Consider the following 19,914-nt stretch of genomic DNA (forward strand, 5'->3'; position numbering starts at 1 on the left):
GATAATGAACGAAAAGAGCAATTTGCAAACTACTGTTAATTTCCATCCCTATTTCAGTGCAAGAACCCATTCCTGTGGCTGATGTATTCTATGGCATCAGCAAGCCAAAGCTGAACAGCATGGCCTGAGAGGCAGATCTGTGGTAAAATACTATTTATCGGACAAGGAAGGTCATAGGAAGGAATCAAGCCTAAATGGACATCATCTACTCTAACAAGCACAGCGGAAAAATTGGAGAAGTTATTAAGAAACAAGCCTAGGGGTCAGCAGAACTATGCCAAATACCACTAGTGACGGACCTCAAACACTGTGCCAGGGAAATCAGGGTACATTTCTACTATGTAATGAAGAGATGAACAGAGACCTTAAACTTGTCCCATCCACACAGATAAGTCCACAGTATGCAATGCAGAGCTGTGCAGTGATTCGGTATATCTGTTTACGTGAATATAGTTTATTAAACTGCAATCTTAATTCCTTCTGCCTGCTGTTCACAAAACTGAATCCGTATTGTGTTTGAAGATAGATGAATACATGGCACAGTTTATTCAATGAGATCTTGCAATATGAAAACAGAATGCTGCATTCTTTTCAAATTTTCACTTCCCTCCAAGAGCAAATATGCATGATCTGACTTTCATTTTTTAATGGGAATAAGTGTTTGCCAGTTGGCTTTGCACTATTCAACCTGCTTTAAGCACATACTTTTGGATTCCCATGCCTCAAGGGTAGAATCAATGATGAGTGATATATCTGATAAATGTAGCTTAAAACAAGGTATTTACACATTGCTATTAAGAGGGAGAAAGCACTAGGAAGGATTTTGTGAAAGTAATTACTCTGGCTTTCTATAGTTATAGTTGCCAAGGCAACCTCACTTTTGTATGAACAAATCTTCTTAAAAATATCCTTAAAACAAGCTTGGAATGACTGGTTGCACTTAAATACAAACCTTGCATGCATACATTACTTTTCTTTGTAAAAAAAGAAACCCGACCAAACATTTTACTGATCCCAGTGCCTAGTAGGATGCATTCCCAGTGCTCCTGATAGCAGTGTGATGGCTTAAGAAACTTTTCACATCTTTTTTGCATTGTAGTTGATGAAAAAAATAGGGTGGCATCAAAAGGTGGGATTCTGCTGGCAGATTTGACTCTGTCCTTCCTTTATGGTGGCTGAACTGTGGCTAGTTCCTCCATTTTCTCCTGGACTTATATCAGTATTTCTGCATTCCACACCTGCTGAAGTGATAGGCAGTACTTAATACATGCATTCCCTTATTTCCACTTCAGCAACATTCTTTCGTTCTCTAAAAGTCTGCCACTATACATATATGGTGTTGGTTTTGTCTTCAAAATCAATCTGACCCATAATTTGTGATGATCAATAAAGGAAATCTTTTTTTTTTCTTCTTATATAATGGGTTTAGTAAGTCTTTTCAGTATTATAGTTACCCATTTCCTTGAAAAGATGTTTGAAGTTGTAAAAGGAGAGTAGATTTTCATTGCATTCTTTCTTTTTTTAAGGTATTTTAGCTTCTCAAAATAATTTAAAAATTTATCTATTCAGATTTATTACCATAACCATGATGACAATTGGTTTGAAATTATTTTCATTTATGCTGAATCAAAAGAACAGCTTTGGAAAACAGATTTCTCTGCTATACCACTTTTTTCTGGTCAAATCCGTGAGCTGCAGAAGTTTTTCTGACTCTTCCAAATTTCTAAACTATTATCAAAGTACTACACTAACCAAACACTAATATAAAAAATTACTTTTAGATACCTAAATGCCCTTTACCCTGTATACATCCCCCAAGAGTTCTCTCTCAATGTGGGGGGTCTGGGTGGGTGTGTGGGGACAGACCGTGCCATGTTCATTCTTCTACATCCACTGCCAGCAGCACCTGGGCTATCTCAGATACGGACACTTGATAGGCAGCTTAGCATGATGCTTTGCTTGAGTTATGCTTATCTGTAACTATGCGTGCAAGATTGGGATTCTCTGGGGTTCTCTGAACTTGACACTGCTGGAAATGCAGGATGGTCATTCTTTGATCTCTGCTTGAAGTCCTGCTGAGGAAATTTCCTTAAACCCATTGATCTTGCCACAAACCTCCTCCACTGCATGCTGAGCTATTCTATCCTGATGTGGTCTGCAGGCCATGAGTTGTAGAGCTCTGGGTCTGATTAGAGAAACCAGGACTGTCAGGGTTGGTGAGGATACCCCTGTTGTAGTAGAAAGTACCATGAAGATGCTTTCTGGTGAAAGAAAGAGGACTGCTCAGAAAAAGTGCAAGTATAAGGAGAGAGTGCGTTATAAAACTAATGGGAAAAGTATCTGCGGAAAGGGTTAAAAAAAGAGCGAGTTATGATATTAAATGAACATTGTAGATGTGGGAGAAGGGGAGTTTTAGAGACATGGAGGGAAGTGTTGTTTTATACTTCCACATTTGTATGAAAATTATTCACAATATGCTGGGAATTTCCCTAGCTAACCAATATTTCAGTAAATTCTTCGACAGGAGAACTGGATGAAATATGGAAACAAAATTTTTGTGTGAGTGAGTGGATAAGAAGAAAGGAAGTTGGCAGACAATAATGACATCTCACTGTGGTGCCTCTCACAAGAGCCTGAGGGATAGCCACAGCAAGTTCTAGGGGACAAAAAAACTTAACGATCTGTAAGTTTTGCAACAGATCAGGTGTCCAGTAGAATACAGCTGAGTTGGCTGTAGAGCATTGGCCTTGGCTTCTGTGACTTCAAGACTAGAATCAGAGGAGCACAGAAACACCTCAGAGTACTTCCCTAAGAGACATACAACTTTCAGCAAGCCCTGCAGAAAATTGTTGTGAGGAGGATGCTCCTGAATCAGTTACTTACCTTTGGCCACACAATGCAACATATTGCTGTTAAAATAAAATTCAAAACTGACAGGCTCATGAGATGAACTTTGAAAATGCTTGTGGCTCAATATGTACAGATACCCATGTGCATGTTTCCAGCGGTGGCACAGCAGGAGTGGATTACAAAACAAAGCAAAAGAGCATTAAATATATCCATGTATTCTACAGTTCAGACTTTGAGCATCTCCCATTTAATTGAAGAAATATAAACAAGCCAGCCCTCTTATTTATGCATTTGTAACATTAACTGGATAGTAGCAAACATATTTTTTTCTTTTCTGTCCTCTTTATCATCCTGTTTCCTTTCACATGTATGAGTTTTGTTTTTAGCTCTGCAAGCAGTGAAGTTAGTAGCCATTCCTTTTTCCTGTGGGAGCAAGATCCATCATTAAGGTCTAGCCCCTGTGAAATCTCGACCTCCCACACCATATGCCTCTCCCGTTGATTTCCTAGTTACAGCAGAATGTACCTGTATGACAGGAGGTCAGAAAGTGAGAGCTGATCTCGGAGGTAGCCAGAGCCGTTACCACGGAGGACTATGAATGTTAAGCAGCAAACCTCACACTGGTTTCTGCATTCTTTGGGGAGTCAATGCACAGAGTAGAGCACCAAGGTGATATGTTCAGGATGACCTGTGTTGCCTTGCAGGTGGGCTACTGAGCTTTGTACCCACTTTTTGCATGCTATTTGGCTTCGTTCCCAGGTATGACCCTGCTGATAACCATTAAAGTTAGATGGGATGGAACACAAACATCAACCCAATTATAAGCCTCATCCTGGACGGGTCTGAGTACTTCCTTGGAGATCAACTCCCTCTGATTTATGTAGAAATCATGATCTCTCGACACCTCAGGGAATGTTTATGATTTTATCTGTTTACAATTTCACACACAAATTCAACACACAAGACTGCCCACAACTTTTAATGCATGTTTGGTTAACATCATAGATACTCCATTTGTGAGCTGCTGAGGCATGCCACCTATTCTTGATAAGATGTTGTTGTTCAATCTGGCAATTTGTTCCAGCATGTCTTTTTCTGATCTGTGCTCAGTTTCTTTCATTAGCTATTCTGTTTCTTGCAGAAAGAACCACGTATATTCTGAGAGTATTCTGAAAGGACTTTTCCTTGCAGAAAGTATTTGTAATTGTAAAAGCTGGAATAGCCTTTCAGCTTTTCTAAGGCATAGATTTTAGTACTGAAGACAGAGTGTCCAAAGATATCTTTCAAAAAATCATCAAGCATGAAGACATACTCATAAATCTTATTTGTATTTTTTCCTTCTTAGAAAAGAACCAAGGGTGGAATATTTATTCATAAATTGTCATTTCCAGAATTTCTGCTTCTTATTGTAATAAACTTATGTCTCAAGTTAATCAGCCTCTTCTGAACATTACTTTGGGCATTCCATTGTGCAAAGCAGAATATTGGCACAAAAAGTACAATAGCATTCTGTTGTGTTCCTGATTATTCTTTTCTCTAAGTAATTTGAAAGAATAATTTTATCACATTAATTTTGAATATAGCAGAAACTAATAAAGTGTAATTGCACATGAATTCCAAGTAGAAAAGATTATTTATTTTAAACACTAATAAATACTACATTTTTTCTAAAGCAATTCCTGCAGAACTTTGTGCATAAGTATCAATAAAAATCATTCAAACTTTATCTTGAGCTCCCCTTTACTGAGTATCTGAGTAGAACTCTGTCCCACAATTTCAGCTTCCGAATACCACTTGTTAATTAAACACAGCCAAGTGCTTCAGTCTTACCTATTTATGTCATTCACAGGATATTGCCAAAATCTATCTAGCTATAACATTCAGTAAAGTCATTAAAATAATCTACCTGCTGGAATGAGAGTGGCTTATGAATCCAGCATTTTCTTGTTCATTACAGTCTTGATTTTCGAAGAAGATGATTTTTGTCCCGTGTCTGTTCTCATCAAATCTTTCTAATGAAGTTAATATATGTAAATAGAGTGATGTATTTCAGGTTTTCTGAAAATTGATCAGGAGACCTCTTTGTCTATTTTGCATTTTTGAAGATTTTGTTTATTTTCAGATAAAATGGATATGTTACAATGTCCCTATGTCCCTGTATCTAAATAATCAATTTATAGAAAAAGACACTTTCTCATTAAGTATTTTACCACATACACATTTCAGCTGATAATGTTTAGCTTTTCTGACCATGTTTGCCTTCAGAGCAGAGAAGACAGAACCGCAATAGTAACAAGATTTTGTTCTTGTTATGGTCTGTCTCTGGCTTCTGATGATTTTAAAGTGCTTTGTCACTCTTCCCTCTACATAGTATGATCAAAATTCTGCCTGGAAAAGACCAATTTTCAATTTCATTCTGAGAGAAAAGGGGCTGGGGACTGGATACTTTGCCATTTTCAAAGTGCCGTAATTCAGCACTTCTTTCTGGCATTAGCTTTCTACTTCATCAGTTTTGCGCTGAAATATTTCAAGGGTTTGATAAAAAGTCTGTGAAAATGCATTAAAATGTAAGAGGCTGATCATATTCTTCCTGTTCCTTCAATCAAACAAAATTCAGACAGCAAAATTCTTAGGGCTGCTGTATTTTAACAGAAAAGAGCATGCATTAGTTTGGAGTGAAGGGAGAGGCAATGAGGGACTGGGTTACAGGAAAGCCTTCTACTCTCCCTTTCCCTGCTCCTACCAAGGAATTCAGATCTCCTTTTCCCAGTCCTTCGGGCTCCCTCACCGACTCACAGGCCTCATTCACAGGAACTGATTAAATATTGTTGTGATCGCTTTGTTCTAGTGAAGGGAATTATGTGCATGTGCTTGTACAACCAGGAGTAATGTTCTTCCTTGTTCCCCCAACCCAAGTTACCTACCACTTGAAACTCCCAGTCCTTATCAGTCTTCTTCCACTCCCAGTCCAGCCCAGCCTGGCAGTCCCTTCTTCCCTAGAGCCTCAAGATCCCCAGCTAAAGGTGCCGAGTGGAACCTTCTCCTCCATCACTGTGCACCCAGCAGAATGTATTACAACCGACATCAGCTTGGCCAGGAGTCCTCACTTCCACCCTGCTGTTGGCTGCCATGAGTAATCTACCCAGCCCTCTTTTACTAGCTTTTCCCAAGGTCTCCCTGGCTCCTGCACTGAGAAAAGTTAGAAAACAAAAGAAAGCAAAGCTATCCAAGGTTGCACTTGCCAAAATCATCAGAGGGATGGAGCACCTTTCCTGTGAGGACAGGCTGAGAGAGTCGGGGTTGTTTAGCCTGGAGAAGAGGCTCCGGGGAGACCTAATTGCGGCCTTTCAATACTTAAAGGGGGCTTATAAGAAAGATGGGGACAGACTTTTTAGTAGGGCCTGTTGCAATAGGACAAGAGGTAAGGGTTTTAAGCTAAAGGAGGGTAGATTCAGACTAGATATAAGGAAGAAATTTTTTACGATGAGGATGGTGAAACACTGGAACAGGTTACCCAGAGAGGTGGTAGATGCCCCGTTCGTGGAAACATTCAAGGTCAGGTTGTACAGGGCTCTGAGCAACCTGATCTAGTTGAAGATGTCCCTGCTCATTGCAGGGGGGGGGGGGTTGGACTAGATGACCCTTAAATGTCCTTTCTAACCCAAACCATTCTATGATTCTATGAAAAACCTACCTTTTAAACTGCTGAAAGTAAAAAACTCAGATATGCCAAAGGGAAAAACCCAACCATCGTATGACAAGACATAAAAGAGAGAGACTCTTCTCCCTCCCTGGAGCTGCTCCCCCATGTGTCTGACATGGACTATTATCATCCCCTTTAAGTCTCTGGGGGTTTTATGAGTATGCTAATATTAGCCTTGTCCACATTCTCAGACTTAATTGAAAAAGGTTCTTGGTTATGAAAGGACATGGAGATTTTCTAGACCAGTAGTCAGATAATTAGAAGAACATGGCTTTCCTTAAGAGATAGGCAGCAATCAAGGGCTGCAAAAGGAATTAAGTCTATTTCCGGTCAATGACTCCCAAGAGTTAAGGAGATTATCCCCACTTCTCATTCTAGACATCTGATCAAAAGGGACAGCCTTTGACTCCTTGTGGCACTTCTCTAATGCTAGACCACTTTCTTGACTGTTTAGCAAGCCTGTTTCTTATACAGGACAACCTCGCCAAGGGCCAGATTTTCGAAGTCCAAATGAAAATAGTTCTACTTTGAGAGAGGGAAATGGATTAGTTGATCTCTAGAGATCCTTTGTAATTACATCCTTTATGATTCTGTAGGCATTAAGTAAAGTTTTCAAAAAAGCTTAAGAAATTCCCCACTGATGTCTATAGGATTTAGTCACTTAACCTGCTTAAATTCTTTTGAACATTTTGTTAGGTACCTACCAACAATTTGCAGTCTGGCCTTCCATCACTCTTCGTATTTTTGTCACATTCATTTTGGTAGAGTCCGATCTCTTCAAGCTAAAGATGCATAGGCAGAATGTTGGTGAACAAATAATAATGTATGCATTTGTGGGCCAAAAATATCCTATATTTAATGGAATGCTCAAGCTTTGAACAGATTCTGCCCAAATATTTTCTCGCTGTTTCTTAAAAATCACTCTGATATATTGCTTATTGTACTGACTCTTCATATTTTTCCGAGAAGCTGTACATATTTAAATAATGATATAATACCTAACAATCTATTCATTCTGCAAGTCTAAATAAACCATCAATTGGCATCCAACAAATTCCAAACTGAAACAGAAGCTTTGGATGTTTTTTTTTTCCTTGCTTGGAATTTCTGGCATGGTACAGAAGACTATTCCCATATGGTCCTGCAGTTGGCTATAAAAGATTGCTATTAACATCACTAAGCTAAAATTCTGAATTTTCATATAACACTTAAGAAATGCCTTAGAAAAACATGTTGCATGCACTTTTCTACTGTCAACCAAACATTTCAGACATTTATATCTCATTATTTACTCATGACTTTGTCTCACCTTATGTTGCAGAACACCCACCAACGCTCATCTCTTCTGCCAGCTCTGTAGTGGTCTGATACAAAAATAATACACTACATCACCACAGTTTTCACCTGTTGATAGCATACAATTCTCTGTCAAATTCAGGTTGAAAACAATTGCTTTATGCACTGCTTGCTGGGCTTTGTGCGCCGCAAACATGTCACTAGGAAAATATATCAAAACCTTGACAATGAATAGCATTTCTCAAGACTTAAAACCACTGAGCCTTATCTTAGCTCTTATAAATTGGCATAGATCCCCTGAAGTCAGCAGTGCTGTGCCAATACACCTAGGCTGTAGGACCGATCCACAGTCATTAGCTGTCATCTAGCAAAGGTACCGTCCTGTGTTGCTTTGCTTTTAATCTTATGCCAAGGATTTTCTTTTTCCAGGGTAGAATGCCTGGATTTTTTAAATGTACTACTAAATAAATATTGTCATTTGAAATGTCTGCAGTACCTTTTCAAAGCAGCGGGTGGCACTTGCAGAGCAACAATGTTCCGTGATTTAGCTTCTTTTACAATATTTACAGTGGTTTATTGCTTTGTCCTTGTCGTTTTGGACAAATGGGATTTCATAAGATCAAGTTCACACTGACTGGACTGAGTCATTTTGTCTGCCTGAAGTCTGTCCTGCCAACAGCAGCAGAGAAGGGTGCCAGCACTTGCGGAAGCAGCACTACCTGCAGATCTGATTCTCTGTCTACGGGCACATCTGTGTAAATAAACTCAAAGGAACGTGGGAACCAAGACATGAGCTTTATTCATGGTTTCGTAGGAGCACATGCTTTCCATCTAAAACCTTTTCATCCAGGAAATATTATTGGTAATTTGCTGACCTGTCACAGCTGTTCCTTACAGATTAAAGTAACCTGCAGGAGTTCTTTAAAATGTGTTGTTGAAAACATATTTATTTAACAGTAATCAGATGCTGTTAGGTGATTTCAGGATAGTGTCTTATGCTGAAAAATAATGCTTTACAGCGGAAAGCTATATGGCACTGTTATTTCTGCACTGAGTGTACTTATAGGCAGCATAAAGAAGTAAATAAATAAATAATGGCTAATAAAGATACACTGAGGGTGTCCTCACAGTACATCACAATCTGTAATAAAAAACCCAGCAGGCTAAACAGATATATCCTAAAATAACCTCAGCAGAGTATACTGTACTTATTTAATTCCACATCATCTGATCGAGTAATGTCTTTTGTACATGAACACTGCTAATAATTTCCTCTGCAATATTCAAGAACTCGGCAGGTATCACAAGTTTTAATTGCCAGCCTCCTTCTACACCAGCATGCAGCATCTAGACATTATTAAACAAAATGCTGATCATCACCCCCATTTTCTGTTTGTACAGTCCCATTGCATTTGCCTGGTGTGCTATGCAAATTTGGAAAATTAAATGGGAAGCAATTTGGTTTAATTATCCAATATAGAAATAAGGACACATGTTTTAAAAGTCTATAGTAATGTTTGATTTTCTTCAACACGCATATTGACATATGCATGTTGCTGTTTGACTGACTGCTAACTCCTTTAAATATGAGAAACAGATCAGTCGTGCAATATTATCTTGTATTGCTGCTTCTGGATATTTTAAATTTAAGATAAATTCACCCAAGTTCTGCTGAAGCAAGGGCTCCTGTGTCCTAAAGAGCAATGAGGACTATCATCTTCAAAAGTCATAATCCTTGGAAGTGCCTGGGTTCTATTACCAGTTCCATTCTGGACCACTGAGACCCCTATGCACCAAAGTATAGGATCTTGTGCATGCTCATGTATTCCTGGATTAAAGAACTGGATACCTGGCTCCAATCTAAATTCTGCTGCGATGCAGAGGCAGACAGGATGGTAACAAACCTTCAAAACTCCACCTAAGCCTCAGCCCATTGGGTATGCTTAGACCATGGTCAATGCCCAAGGACATACTGCCTCAGGTACAGGTTTCACAGCTAGTCCGGAAAAAAAGTGCAGGAAAAGTAAATGCACTCTTTGCACAAATAACCTGGTGCAATCCTCTGTGTTCTGGTGGTCCCTTTCCCCATTCCCATGACTTCTTAGGCATTTATTTGGTTAAGCATCACTGAATAAAATTCATTAACAGCTTTGGCAGTAGGAACTAGAACCCAGTCTTTTCTCCCCATCTCAGTGGCTCCAGACATGGGCTCCTTCCTACTGCTTCACTTCGTCTCTCTGGCTCTGTGGATGTTGCATCTCTGGCTGTGCCGTGGCCAAATACCAGAGTGCAGCGCTGGCCCGGCACATCTCCAGCCAACAACTAGGGTGTTCACTGAAGGCATCAAAACCAGGGGGTCAAACCGTTTCCAGCTGAGGCGTGCAAGGGATTTCGCAGTATACTTTTATGCAAAACATAGGCCGCTGCCTCCTTCTCTGTAAGTCTTGCTACCTAAAGGGAGGATACAGCAGTCCCTGGTAGATGAATGTGCCAGATGGAAGTAGCCCTTGGCCTAGACCTGCTAGCAGCTTTTCTTGAGATGTTCTTCTTCCTTGCTGGCACTAGGTGGTTTAACACTTGGCTTGGGGAAGCACTAAATGTATCTGTACAAGCACTCAGCCTCCTTGTAAAGTCTTTAAAAAGAAGTTGACTCCTCGCTCCCGCTTTCCCAGGGCACGTTCCCCTGTTGACAGCCTGGGTGAATTTCCCTGCTTGAGCCACATCCTTAATGCCGAGGTGGTTTGACGTGTTTTAAACACCTAATAGACGTGGTCTGTGCCAGATAGGAAGCTGTAGACAATTTCAGGAAAAATTATTTGCCTCAGCTTTTTTCTGAAATCAGATGAGCAAAACCTGGAAATTTGAAAGGAAATTAATGCTTTCTGTGCTTGAAATCAATTTCTAAGATGATAACAAGCAAAGAATTGTTATTAGAAATGAATGGACATAATGCATTAGTAGGCAGCATGCTTTTTTTTCCCTGATGTTTGATGTAATTGCAATTATTCTAAAGCAATTATTTATAACAGGAAAAAACAAATTAAACAATAAAGCTGTTTTTCCACCTTCATTATTCCCATAAGTTTCATGTTCCTAGTTAAGCCCTAGAAAAATTATTAGCTAACACCTTCCAAAAAGATAGATACTCCTGTGGTTTGGAAGTTTCTTTCCGCAATTGTAACACAGGGAAAAAATCAGTTACCTGGGATTCCAGTTACTGATCACTGACGTTAGAAGAAAAAAGATTTGAAAGAGTTGCCATTGCTTTCACCATTGTCAGTTATATCTAAATCCATAATAAGGTAGCAAGCTGATAAATCTGTTAAACCTGTCCTGAGGTACTACAAATGAGTTAAAACCTACACAAATACGTTTCAATATATGAAATATTTACGCCTACACAATATTTAATATAATGGTGTATCTCATACTGTGATTTTCAGCTTATTTTGATGTTAACCATATCCAGGCAATGGAACAATTTTTTGGTTTATATTCAAATATTCAACAATTCTGTTACTATTTTTTTAATCTTACCTGGAATTCCAATACCATATTTTGCAAACTACATTCTGAAGTGTTGCATACTTTATTTCAGTTTTCAAGTTGCAGGTTTTTTTAAAGAACCCACAGAATCTCAAAACAGCGGTGTTTTCAAATCGTCTGTGTTTCTTACTTCCACAGGCTGTACAGAGATGGGTTAGGGCTTGAGAAAGGTTGAAGGGGCCACACTTGAAAAGGCATGTGTTAGGAAAGAGATTGTAGCTTGCTCTTACAGCTGTGGCTTAAAAAGCAATAGCCATTTTATTAAGGACAGACAGTATAATTAACAAGTTTTAAGGCATTTTTCTAGGCTTCTATTTTTCTCCAAAGTAAGACATCTTATTATGAATCAGAGTCAATCTGAGTCTTGAGAGAAGTTCTAGCAAAACTGTTTGTTGAGTGACTCTGGGTTTGAGGTAGTGTTTTAGACATCTATTACTTACATTCTTAGGTCAGACACAGATCAATTAAACAAATCCAATATTTATAATAAATAGTTTTAAAGAAATGTGCTTAAAGATTCCATTTCAGATTGATCAAAAACAGGGCACATATTGCTGGGAGCTGCCAAATCTCTCTCAACCGTTTGCTGCAAGATAATGATCTCCAAACAGTTGACAGAGTTAAGTCTTACAAGGTGCCAGAGGCTTTCTGTTCATCACAGGTGCAATTCCTCAGCTAAATTCTTCAGCTGTGATTTGTTCCTTGATTTGCCATGTTTGTTACTGCTTGCTTAGGAATTAAGTGCCTGTTTTTCTTGTATCCCAGTCCTTTCATTTAATGTCCAGGAAGTCCTGTTCACAAGAATATGCCTAAAACACTGTTCATGACCAGATAATGAAGATGGCAAGGGCAAGAACAGGCAGGCAGGCCTGGTTTCAGGAGAAACAGGAGACCTGCTTTCATCTCACCTAACTCTAGGCACTGAAGAGAGATATCTAACCTTTGTTAGCTGGCCTTTCTGTATAGTCAAGGCACCTCCAGAGTATGATCCAGCCTAGTCAAAATCCAAAGTGGAGGAGAGGTAGCAAGGATCAAGACAAAGGTGTGACTTGGCCAACCAGAGAAGAAAAGAAATCTGTAATAACGGGAATAATATTAGTGCTAGTCAGCAAGACTATCTGCTTCTTTGTGCCCAGAACTAGCTAAGGATTGGGATAGGGAGGCCAAAAGCTGCAAGATAAGGCTAGGATCTTACTCCTCAAGGAATTTGCTGTGTGTGACCATTTTGATCTTTTCCACCACCCGTTTCCTGGAAAAGGGCACCCATGCCACAGACTCTGTAAAACAGCTTTCTGATGGAGAACATTATGTGTTTAATGTTACATATACTCAGCATCATAGTGTTTCATTGGTCTGTCAGATACAGATGCTATATTTTATGGCAATTAAAAAGTACACTATCTTTTTCTTCATTTTATAGCTCCGTAAATCTGTTTTCAGCATCAGAGCAAGAAACCTTCTGGAAAAAGAGACAGCAATCAATAAAATTCTAAGGTAAGAGTCAGCAGTGATTTGATATTGTTTTGACTGTCATCTGATTTCTCGTAACGTTTTTCATGAATGTTACTGTATGTATAATATTTATGATACTGTATCCTTTTGTAGTACATCTATTGCCTTCATTATCAAAGATAAATTGCTCTTTTCTCTGGATATATTATATGCTTAAACAGCAACAAGAGAGAGATTGTTCTTCTTAAGTATGTATTTGTATTCTGTCATGCGGAAAGATCATTTTTCAGCTCTTTTCACATCTTCCTTCTAAATTAACCAAAAATATCTCTTCATAAGTGGTGTTATTTTGCCTAAAGAATTCCAGCCTAGTTCTTGCAGATATATGCACATAAACATTCATGGGGGTTGTACACTAGAAAGCATAGACTACAGCTAATCATATTCCAAGTAGGAAATGTACAATGAAGAAGATTTCAGAACTGTGACTTCTATAGAAGGATTTCCTGAATGTTTTAATAATGATCACTCATTTCGGTACTCCATATCAAGTAAGTACTCAGCACCATAAGTGGATAATGCACTCCTAAGTCTCCAAGACCCATGTCTAAAGTTATCATATGAGTAACACCATGCTGCAGTGTTTCATGCCATTATTGGTTTTACATTAGAATTACTGTCATTGATATGAGGTGCATTAGCAATGCCAACAATTTATAGATCAATCTTTTTTTGTATTTACATTCTTACCAAAGCAGGTGTGTCTCCAGAATATAGTAAATGACTGGTCCCAGGTAAATAAGCAGTATAAACAGGAATAACTGATCCGAGAAGTACAGCTGTAGGATTAGATTAAGTATGGCAGCGTTTTATGAGGGGCAGTGCACTAAGAATGCAGTGTGATGTCTGAATTGTGAAGTTTTTTGAAAAGTGCCTAGTAATTACATGCCGTTTGAGAAATATTACAGCTCTTTAGTTCTTTTTAGTGCTCTGTAAGAATACAGTGCGGGGAGAACTGTAGAAAATAATGTGCAACTTTATCTGTCATTGAAGCCATGGTAATGAAAACATGAACAATTACTAATTCAAATGAGTGCTCTTTGTCACAATATTATTGAGAAATGTAACTACAATACCATAAGTATTCCATTTTAACATAACTTAGGGCTCTATTTGTAAGCTTTTCATTCAGTTAAGTGAATGTACCTTGATTTTACAGGCAGTACTGTTACGGATAGATAAATACAAGTCTCTTTATCCTAATCAAAAGCCTTTTATAAATATGGTTTTCAATACAGGCTTCATGGCAGTGTTTCAGTAAAACATTTCTAATGAAATTCTATGTTATATTACAACTGTGAAATGTTATTGACACCTCTAGGGTTACACAAATGTCAATTTGTTTGGCATGTTTCTTCTACTATACCACAGAGGAAACACGTAGACAAAGAGAATACTGTACTGTTTTATATTTAAAAAATTTTAAAAACCTATGACATCTGTAGGGGCTACAGTCTTTCTTACACAGAAGAAAAAATGAAGTCCTGAAAACTGAAATTCAGAATCCTGATGAATTCTTCCATCAGCACAGAACTTTCTCCTTTTCAGGAGAACTCTGAAGCAGAGGGAGAGGAGAATCCAAGCAAACCGTTGTTTGGGCTTCACTAAGTTCTCAGAGGTACCAGGACAGAATCAGAAATCAGTCCTTCCAATTTCAATCCTGCTGACTTAAACTTGGTCCTTCAGAGCACGGCTTCTGTCAGAGTTTTGTATCTTGCAGGACTTCTCATCAATTCACCTCTGAATTGCGCTGAAGAAAAATTTCAGAGGCAGAAAAAGAAAGTTTTGTTCTAGTAATCTATTACTTTATTTAATCTATTAATTTAATATACATTTATTCTGCTTTCCCTTTCTACTTCCTGGGTCATCATTGGTGAACTTTTGAGGAACACAGAGAAAAGGAGGGAACTTCTGTCAAGGAAGCAGAATGTGGGATCGTTTGTTTTCTAATGCTTTCTAGGGATGCTTGTAAGTCATTTACAAAGCAGCAGTCTTTAATCTCCTCCTGAGAAAAAGGAACAAATACTGTTTATTGTTCCTTGTTACTGCCTCAAAATTGCTACGTAAGCTTTGAAATGTGACATCTCCAATGCATCTGTTCTAGCATAAGCAAATTGTGTTCATGGTATATCTGGTGGGCATGCTGATAGAGAGCACTGCCAGTGATGGGCCTGCTGGTCCTCAACACTGCCAGTGCTTCCGTGTTGATGCCAGTGTTGATGCAGGAGAGTTTTACAAACAGAAAAAGAAGTTATAAGAAAGGATAAAATTTACAGCTGAAATTTTGGATTCAGTCCAAGGGACACAGGAAAACTCAAGCTCACAAGACATGAGAGATTCTTTTTCTTATTTTTATTTTAGTTGTAAATGCTCTATACTCCTTAATAAAAGTAGCTGAGTCTCAGCTATTCAGAGTATCCGACAAAAGAAGAAATGGCATTTATGCCAAGAACAATAAGAAATAACTCAGGATGTCCCTTCTGAAAAGATTCCTTCTAGCATCTTTTTAATTTTTGGCTACCTGAATTAAAGAACTTTTATCTAAAGCGATGCCTCTACACAGTAAAGCTGCCCATGGGCAACTTCAACTTGATGAAATTGCCATACTGAAAAGAGAATTTTAAGTCTGTTCTAGCTTAAGTCCACCTCTTACCTTTTCCCCCCTACTTTTTAAACCTTGTCAAATTATATTTTAATCCAATTCTGAATGTTCAACATAACCCACCACATCGAAAGATTATGCATTACACACAGGTACCTTTATGTCTCTCTTGTGCATCTTCCTCTATCCAAACCTTGGTTTTCCCTTTATATACTGAACTGCAGCTTGACATCTTCTTCCCCAAGAGGAGGAAGAAGGGCATAAATAGCCCTCAACCACATAATTCATACATTCAATCCTAGGTGTCTCACCTGCTCATCTAATGTTACATTATGCAGCAGAACAGAGGTCTCAGGTCTCTTCCTGCAACTTTGTCACTGCACTCCAGGGAAACCACCTATTTTCTGAAGATCTTTGATTGGAAACAAGCCTTCACCTTGCCCCCTTGAGGTCTTGGTGCAGTTAGTCCTGGCAACAGTCAAGGATGTAGCAAGTACTGTCCTGGGTACTTTGACCAGTGATTTGCATCACTCCTGCCAGTGCAGGTGCACAGAGAGGCTTAACTCTTCACATAAATGCATTCTGAGGTGGGGACTGCACCCTTCTGAGGAAAATGAAATGAGATCAAAGTGAGTTACAGACAATTAGAACTTTTTCAAAACACGATCACATTTAGTAGTGTCTCTGAATTACAAACAGCTCCATTTCTTTCTGAAAATTATGATGCATTTCCCTCAGCAGCAATAACCATGGTTTCTAGCAAATTTCATTACTCCTGCGTGTCTTCAGTGTTTTCCACTTTTGTCTCGCTCTCCCATGAGAGCAGGTTTTGTGCCTGTGATTCTTCTGACCCTCATTCCTTGTGGGATCATTATCTAAGAATGGTTGTCTAGTCCTTTACTAGTCCCACTGGCTTTCTGAAGTAGAGAGGGTGGATAAGGTCCAGTCAAAATGTGTATAAACCAGCGCATTCTCTCCAGTGCTGAGGATAAATTGTAAACAGGACAGAGTGGTGGGGAAGCTGAGCAAATTGAAAGTAGTCTCACATAGTCCAAAATATAATCACAGTATCAATAGTGCAGAACGTGATTCTGGTCTCTATTAAACCGTGCTTCACAGAATCACAGAATGGTTGAGGTTGGAAGGGAGGTCATCTGGTCCAACCTCCCTGCTCAAGCAGGGCCTCCCAGAGCCAGTTGCCCAGGACCATGTCCGGACAGCTTTTGAGTATCTCCAAGGATGGGGACTCCACAACCTCTCTGGGTAATCTCTGCCAGTGCTCTGTCACCCTCACATAAGTGTTTATGCCCTTGTTTTATAAAATACAAGGAATAACTGAAAAGTTCTCTGGTCTGTTGATAAGAAAATCAAACTCACCAAATCACAAAAATTCATTTTATTATAAAATATATATTGTGACAGTTTGGGAAACTAACATTTTTTAAATGGGCAGGTTTTTATTTGCTTTTCATTATAGCTGATGCTATAGTCAAACTGTAAACCAATGCTAGGGGTATGCAATAGGATTTTCACTGTTCTAGTTAAGATTTGTCGGATGCATTTACTGGACCTGAGGGAATAACACAGCTCATGCTTAAGTGGAACTTTCAGGTTCATAAACAGCTAATTGAGTGAAGTGCGTTTATCTTATGTTTGAAACTGAGACTGCCATGAGTGCATCTTGGGGGAAAAAAAAGATAATAATTGCTTGAATTAAGTATCCAGTTCTACTAATTTGCTAATATGCTAGAAGATAATTCAGACTGTGTTCATACAAGTATTTCTGCAAAATACAGTGTTTTTTTCCTGAATATTAGAATGAGCAAGAAACAAGATTCTCTGTGGTTCTAGAAAAGTTATAAAGTTAATCTCTGAATAAATTATCTCTGGACACTAATACAGTAGTATAATACACCACCTCTCATAAAAGAATGAGCAGACATTTTCATTAGTTTGTTTATCACAGGAAGGAAACTTTGGAGGCCATGTCATCCAACTGCCCACTTGAAGTAGGAGTACTGCTAACCCTGGATCAGATCAGCTTTGCATCTTCCACCTGCTCTGGTTCCAGCACTGCATTACCCTACCCTTGAGAGAGGGTTTTCCTGATGTCCAGTCTGAACCCTCCAAGCCACAGTTTCTGTCCATTGCTCACTGCCCTGTCATCTTGCAGTGACAAGAGTTTAGCTTCATGCTTTAACCTCCTCTTCAGGAAAACAAACAAGCACAGCTCTCTCAAGTCTCCCTGGAGGTCATGTGTTGTAGGCCACTGACCTCTTGTACCTGCTCCTGTGTTTCACCGTCCCTCTTGGGAGTATCCAGAACTGTGTCCCAGGTGCAGCCTGTCTACCTCTGAGTCGAGGAGGGATAATAACTTCCCTCTATCTCCTGGCTACGCTCCTTAACATAGCAGGCAGTTTGCCTTACTGATGGCAGGAACACATTCATCCAGTTTTCATCCAGTAACTCCATCCCATCCAGACCCAGTGCACAGTGTAACTCCCAGATCCTTTTCCTCAGCCAGCACTCCACAGCCTGCATGGATGCATGGAGCAATTCTCTACCAGTTGTGAAACTTTGCACATTTCCTTGTCCGACTTCCTGAAGCTTTTGCTGACTCAGTCCTCAAGATTATCAGGGTCCTTCTGGTTTAATGCTCTGCCATTCACTGTGTCAAACACTGCTCTTTGCTTGTCCACATAGCCAGTTGTTTCATCATAGAAAGCATACCCTCAGTATCCTTTATTAGAAAATTGCCTGCGTTAAATCACTGACTTGCATTAGTCAGTTCTAAATCACTTACAACAAGTTTCTCTCTATATAATTTATGTTTTCTCTCTTAAGAGTATGATTTCTTTCTTCATAACTGTGAGGCTTTGATGCCATGCATTTCTCAGAACAAATGTTCCAGTTAAGCTCAGATAATGACAGTTGTCCTCAGGAGCAAAATCCAGACTTAGTCACCACCTTCTTAAATCTCCACAAGTGTATGACGTCATTGGATTTCACCTGCCTCCTGCAAAGACAAACAGAAGGAAATACCACAATGCACATATCCATTGGTAAGAAGTAGCTCTCTTGTATGGATTTTGTGCCAAGTGACCACCGTGTTATAGATCCCTGTAAAGCTTTGTTGTGAAGCAGAGTTAGCGGGCTGTGCAGTCTCCAACGCTGCAGGTATGGAAAAGGAAGTTAGACCAACATCAGCCCAGAACAGTGTAGCTATCATTGATCCTGCTTTGAGAGAGGTGAGGATAGACTAGATGGCCCTTTGAGGTTCCTTCTTCTCCATTGGTTCTATCAATTCTTCTGTAATCCAAGGAAAATAATTATTATACAAACATCTGATAGAGGAAAAGCTGAAACAGCAAGGTAAGAAGGACAATGAGAGTACAAAACGGCTAAAGGAAAGAAAGTATGCTACCACAGTTCAACAGACTGAGCAGGCACTAAAGAAAATAAGTGACTCTGGTTTTTCCTTTAGAGACATATGGAAAGAAACAAGAAAAAACATGGAAAAGAAAAACCATGAATTATCCAAGTTGCATTAATAACTCATTTTATTTTACCAGCCAAATTCAGATTTCTTTAAGAAATAGTATATTTTTTCCCAAAGAAGGGTAGTGTAGCTGTGGTGAAAATGTGCATTTTGCTTGCTATTCAAACAGTGCTTTAGTGAATTAAATTTATATAATAAAAGAGAGAAACACAAGAACACCTATCAGGTAGATTCACCATCTGTCACATTGAACCATATTTTCCAAGCTAGATGGAAGTATAATGAGAGCATAGAAAGATTTAGTAACAATAGAGAGTCATAGTGAAAACAATGCTGAATGATGTTGATAATTGAGTGTTTTCCTGAAGAATACCACACTGCTAAGACTTCGGCGTGAGCACATTTCGGGGAGAACAAGAACAAAAGTACATAGTAATATATGCGGTTACTACAGAACACATAAATATTCACTCGTTAAAATAATACAGAAAAACAACAAATCAGTGTTATACTGGGACGCAAGAAGATGAGCAAACACTTGTTGTGGAGAGAATGCCTCCCTAAAAAGTCCAAGAGTGAGCCATATGCATACCATCTGCAAGAGACCTCATAATATTTATGAAAGGTATAGTATTTTTAAGTATTGATCAAAGCATTTAACATTTTGCATTAGGTCAAAGCATGTTACTTGAACACTCTGTTCCCTACTTATTTTTCAGGTATTCCAAAGCATGAAATAGTTTAGACTTCAAAAGTCTGGATCTCATAATTGTTTGCAGGTAATACAAACTATGTAGTATTCCAATATCGTATTGTTTTGTAGCCTGGCTGATAACCTACCAAGTCGCATTTTCTTTTTTGGGTTATTTTATTCCATTTGTGCTTTTCAAGGCAAATTTGGAGCAT

At 38.9% G+C, this 19,914-nt stretch overlaps 1 protein-coding gene across 2 annotated transcripts in view; it reads left to right on the forward strand.

Moving 5' to 3' along the window:
• The window catches only part of NALCN (sodium leak channel, non-selective), a 246,181-nt gene that overhangs the window by 183,071 nt on the left and 43,196 nt on the right, over positions 1–19,914 (forward strand). For both annotated transcript variants that reach the window (XM_087758313.1, XM_087758314.1), the window contains exon 18: positions 12,816–12,889. In XM_087758313.1, the coding sequence (XP_087614439.1) occupies positions 12,816–12,889 (74 nt within the window). The remainder of the gene's footprint in view (positions 1–12,815; positions 12,890–19,914) is intronic.

This window comes from Nipponia nippon, unplaced genomic scaffold, assembly GCF_047370975.1.
Source record: "Nipponia nippon isolate SJK-2023a ecotype South Korea unplaced genomic scaffold, ASM4737097v1 scaffold_2, whole genome shotgun sequence".
Lineage (NCBI taxonomy): Eukaryota > Metazoa > Chordata > Aves > Pelecaniformes > Threskiornithidae > Nipponia > Nipponia nippon.